This window comes from Aotus nancymaae, unplaced genomic scaffold (assembly GCF_030222135.1).
Source record: "Aotus nancymaae isolate 86718 unplaced genomic scaffold, 86718_ANA_hifiasm-v0.15.2.pri h1tg000004l, whole genome shotgun sequence".
Lineage (NCBI taxonomy): Eukaryota > Metazoa > Chordata > Mammalia > Primates > Aotidae > Aotus > Aotus nancymaae.
Genome location: NW_026988415.1, coordinates 44,068,402 through 44,073,402, shown reverse-complemented (window position 1 = coordinate 44,073,402; position 5,001 = coordinate 44,068,402). Strand labels below are relative to the sequence as shown.

At 46.9% G+C, this 5,001-nt stretch overlaps 1 protein-coding gene across 1 annotated transcript; it reads right to left on the bottom strand.

Annotated features, from left to right (window-relative positions):
- Positions 1 to 840: 840 nt before the first annotated feature.
- Positions 841 to 3,897, bottom strand: TCEAL5 (transcription elongation factor A like 5). The gene is given in 4 exon segments (XM_012436863.3): positions 841 to 1,172; positions 1,174 to 1,740; positions 2,398 to 2,465; positions 3,780 to 3,897. Coding segments are annotated over 2 exon segments (570 nt in total). The 5' UTR covers positions 1,714 to 1,740; positions 2,398 to 2,465; positions 3,780 to 3,897; the 3' UTR covers positions 841 to 1,142.
- Between the last annotated feature and the right edge of the window lie 1,104 nt (positions 3,898 to 5,001).

Here is a 5,001-nt window from a genome sequence, read left to right as displayed (position 1 = left end):
CCCCCACATTTCATGTCAGTATTAATGTAATTGTAAAGAGAGAAGAGGGATATTCTCCACAATTCAGAAAGGAATCTATTGGGGATTCAATCCACCAGGGACTTCAGGTGAATCTAAAAGGCTTTGTTACCTTGAAGACTCTAGCCCACCAGCAACAATGGGGGCCTTAGAGGGTACAGGACCCTGGAGAGGGATCACAATACCCAACAGATGTGAAATTACCCAGGGGAAAGTGGCACCTCCCTCTCAGCTTCCTGTATCTATTTGTAGGCACAGGTGAGACCTCCCTCAGCAACACTCCCCACCCTCAACAACTGTCTGACCTGGTACTGCTAGTGCAGGGGAGCAGGCAGGAGCCAGCCTAACATAGGCCACAGACTCATGTCACATCTGATCTACTCCACAGCCCTGGGAGGTAAGTTTTAGCCCCATTTCACACAAGGCTGTCTCTTACAGCAATGAATCTATAGTAACTACCAGGTTGATTCGTCCAACTTCAAGTCCCAGGGGTAATGTGAGTTTTATCTATCATTTTGTGTTCTAACAGAAAGAATTGTTAAGTGTCTCCACTACCTTCATATGCTGAATGAATAGTTCTTTTGTTTGCCTAGTATTTATTGTTTTCCTATCTTGTTTACCTTCTATTACTTCCTTTATAACAAAAATAACCTGTGTTTTTAGATTTAAAAAAGTGCAGATGAGAAAAAGAATAATTTCCAGTCCCACCACACAAAGAAAATCATTATTTCTCTTTGGTCTACTCAATTGCATAGTGTCCCCCATGTATGGATGTATTATGTAAACATATATATTTTTTCAGAAATGGACTGATACTGTATACGTGGTTCTGAAAACTCTTTTTTATTGTTATTTTACAATGTACCATGAACATTTATTCCATGCACATGGGTGAAAATCCTCTACTAAAAGACAGAGCACTGTAGGTAGGTCAAAAGTCTGCTGGTAACAAGAGTGACACCTAAAGGAAAGTATCAGCTTAAGGTTAAAGCACATAGCCCGGCAAATGCCTGCCAGGGAAAGCAGGTCTGGCAATATTCCCATCAGAGAAATCAGAGTTAAAGGCCAAAGACATTAAACATATGGGACATCTTCGAAGTCTTTCTGGCCCCTACCTCCACCCCTCATTCCCCTGACACCCCGTTGGCCCCTTGGGGCGAATGGATCCTGTACATCTCTTTGCATCCAATGAAAACCACCCATTTTCTGTTTCTTCCTTAGCTCCTCCTGAGCCCTTGACACATCTCCACATTCTCTCATCATCTCCTCACTGCTCAGATGCCTTCCCTGAAAGTCCTCCTGAGAGTCCTTGGGGGAATCGTCCGTCCCCCTGTCCGTTTTTCTTTTTGCTTTCCGGGGCACATAATCTTCAGCCGGGCGCTTTTCGGCGGCCCGCGGCTGGCTCTCTGGCTTTGCCTGGGAGGCTGGTTTGCCCTCGCCTTGTGGCTTGCCCTCACCTTCGGACTTGCCCTGCTTTTCCTGGCTTCCCTCATCTTCCAGTTGTCCCTCATCACCTGGCTCTCCCTCATCCTCTCGCTTTCCCTCACATTCTGTCTTCCCCTCCACGTCCGGCTTTTCTTCCTCGTCTGACTTTCCTTCCTCTTCTGTACTTTCCTCATCTTCAGGCTTTCCCTCACTTTCTAGATTTCTTTCATTTTCTGGCTTTCCTTCATGTTCTTTGCAGAGCTTTTCCATGTTGAGATGTTCCCTTCTTTGCCTTTCCTAGGAGATAAAAAGAAGAACAGGATACTGAGGGCTTTGGAGGTTAAACACAAGTCCTGATAGTCCTTGCCGTTCTTGACTTAGGGTTTTCCTAACCCTATCCCATCTTCCAGGTGCACTCCCACCTTTACATTCCTTCCTTTCCTTTACACTTACACATGTTCCCTTACAGAAACCTACACAGATGCTTCTCCCTACATTTAAGGAGAGTGTGCTGAGAAATGTGTAGGAGCATATTGGTCCCTAAACTTTGCTCTGGCCTTGGCTGTGCCTGCTCATACCAATTTTAACTGTGTAGTTCCAATTTACACTGACCTGTGGGAATCCTAGGCAGTTTTCTTCTTTTTCTCCTTGCCTGCAATTGTAAGACTTATAAAACCGCAGACAGAACAGAACCATAGCCAGTTCTCAGATTTCAGGGCTACTTTTCTATCATCCAGGGGCATCACAGATGCTACACATCCATCCTCTTACTTTCTTATTCTCCCCTCTATTCTCACCAGCCATACATCACCATATTCCCTTAGGGTCTTGACAGCAGTCATGTATTCTGAAACTGCAAGAGGGAGGATTGGAGGAGGGGCGGTGGGCAGTGGACTCCCCAACTTCTGCTCTGGCTTAAGTCACTCCTACTCCCAAGCGTCCTCTCCCACTGACCTGCACTGATACTGCAGGTCTTTCCTTTTCTTGTCTGGGTTAGCGTCCACAACCACGGACCTGAAGACCTGCAGAGACAAAAAACGGGTGGTTGAATGAGAAACTGAGAAAGTGAATGACTGGTAAGTTGGACACTGGTTCTTTGGGACCCTATTTGTCAAAACTTTCCCAGCTTATCACTTCCTTGCCCTTTCCCTTGCTTTCTCTTATTCCCTCTCTGCAGCTCCTTCTTAAGAGCCTCCATTGTTCCACTTCTGGGACATAGGCAAGAAAGATTATTTCCAAAGCGTTTCTAGGTTTCTGAATCTTCCTCCCAAATTTTTATCTCACTTTTCTGGCACAAAAATGAGTGGGGTTTCAGATAAGGATGTTCCGAAGACAGAGTGTTCTGGTGCACTCACATCTCTACATTCCAAATCCCTCACCTAAGGGTATTCAAATCAGAGCCCACCACTTCTCTGAAAATGGTGATGACAGAGACAGGGGGCAGGGCAGAAATGTCCAAAACACTCCTGCCACCTCCTCCCTCCCCACATACACAGAAAGCCCACATTTTTCTGCAATGCAAAAGACAAATTATTTCAAAACTCAGTAACATTTTTGGTCTTGCTGCTACCTCATCTCAATCCTCCCTGGTTCAGAAGCCACTCCTCCTGGATAGGGAGCTGATCCCCAGATCAAACCTCTGTCTCCCTTTTTCTACAGCATCTTCTTCGCCTGACCCCCTTAGCCCACCATTTCCGGCTCCAAAATGGAGGGAGGATGGAGAAAAGACACCAGGAACTCAGGCTTGGACCCGTTGCAGGGTCCGCCCTCCGCAGCCCGGGGTCACTGACTGCGCCCGCCTCCCGCTGCCCTGCAGGGATCAGGCCGCTCTCTTGCCGTTTTGTCGCTGTCCTCTTCCCCGGTCCTCCTCCTCCTCCATCAGACGTCGCCAGGTCGCCCGCTTCCTAGGAGTTCCCAACTGGTACCCAATTCTCAACCCTTGACCTCTCTCGAGTTCCGCTCCCACCTCCCCGCCGCGCACCAAGCCCTCCATTTCTTGCACCAAATGGGTGAGCATCGGGAAAGGAGTAAGGAGGATCCAGTCCTGGACCCGCTCCGGTCTTTGCCCTCTGACATCCCGACCACAGGGATCCACACGCGGCAATGGGTTCGTAGCCATCTCTGGGAAATGACTCTTTCTCACATTTCCTTCTGACAGAAGCCTGCACTTCTCCAGGGAAATAAGAGCCGGTACCCATACCTCTTGCCCAACACAAAAAATTTTCTGCGCCAAAATGAATAGGGGTGGAATGGGGCGGTATCTAGAAAGCAGATCGATCCTCTGTAGCCTGTGACAATTACCATCCCTATCTCAGGGGTTCCCAGCTTGTACCGACCTGCAGGGTTGTAGGGCAGTTGCCTTCTCTGTCTCTCAGTCTGAAGTCTGTCTGCCTTCCTCCACGGAAACAGGGATCTGGTACCTGGAGGAGAGGGACTTCTGCACACGTCGGCTTCTGACCACGTGAGAGAAACGTCACCAGTGGGCTCGGGTCCCTAGTTCCCCTCCCACCCGCAGAAAGTGCGTCAAGAGCCAGCCCACTTCTTCCCTTCACTAGTCTCTCCGTCTGAGCTCCCCGCGCTCCCCCGCCCCCCACAACCCTCTTTCTCGCCCCACGGCATGGGGCCCTTTGGTCTTTGCTAATCCCAGAGGTCAAATGTGGACCTTTCTCTCTGTGGTGTGTATTTTTTCTTCTGTGGTTATCAGGGAGGGGCTGCACTTTCTTCTACAGCTATTGGCCACTGATACATCTAGGAGGATTTTTTTTTTCTTTCTCTCCTTTTATCCGAAGGTACCTATTTGATCTAATTCTACACGCAGCCACTGATGTTCATTCTGCCTGTGGACCAGATCTTCTCATAATGGGTATAAGGTGGATTGTCAAGTAGGGATACAAGTAGTTAAAACAGGGATTTTAGTTTTTTAAATATTTTTTTGGTCTTATTTAATTCACTCCCTTCAGCATGGGTTATTCTTACAAGCACAAAATTAAATAACGCTATTTCATTTAGGAGAAAGTGTTTAAGAGAGGAAAACGTTAAATATTTCAAAATTTTCTACTCAGAAGAGAGACCAAATTAAGTTCATAATATTAACTTTTGCCACATACACAAGGAATTCAATTGGCAGCAAGTAAAATGTACATTCAAAAAATTTTTATAAATAGCTGGTTCTCTCATGTTCTATTTAAAACACACACACACACACACACACACACACACACTTAATGTTCCCAAACAATTACCGAGGGATAAATAGACTTGCTGGAATCTGATGGTTGACAGAAAATTCAAAAACTTCACTTTAAAAAATTTGGCCCATGGCTATTTTCATTCAAAGGTTTAGCTCTAGGCAAAGGGAAGAGCTGTGAGACCAAGGCAGCAGATGTGACGGATGCAGAAATGGTCCTATCCTCCCTGCCCTGCCAATATCAGGGGAGGGTGTTGTCCTCCACCCCCTCTCATATTCCAGAATTTCTCATCCGCTGCATTCAGGCACATGACTCTGTTGCTCACTCCAAGAATATACCTGGACAGGTGACCAAGGTGGTGATATAAGTA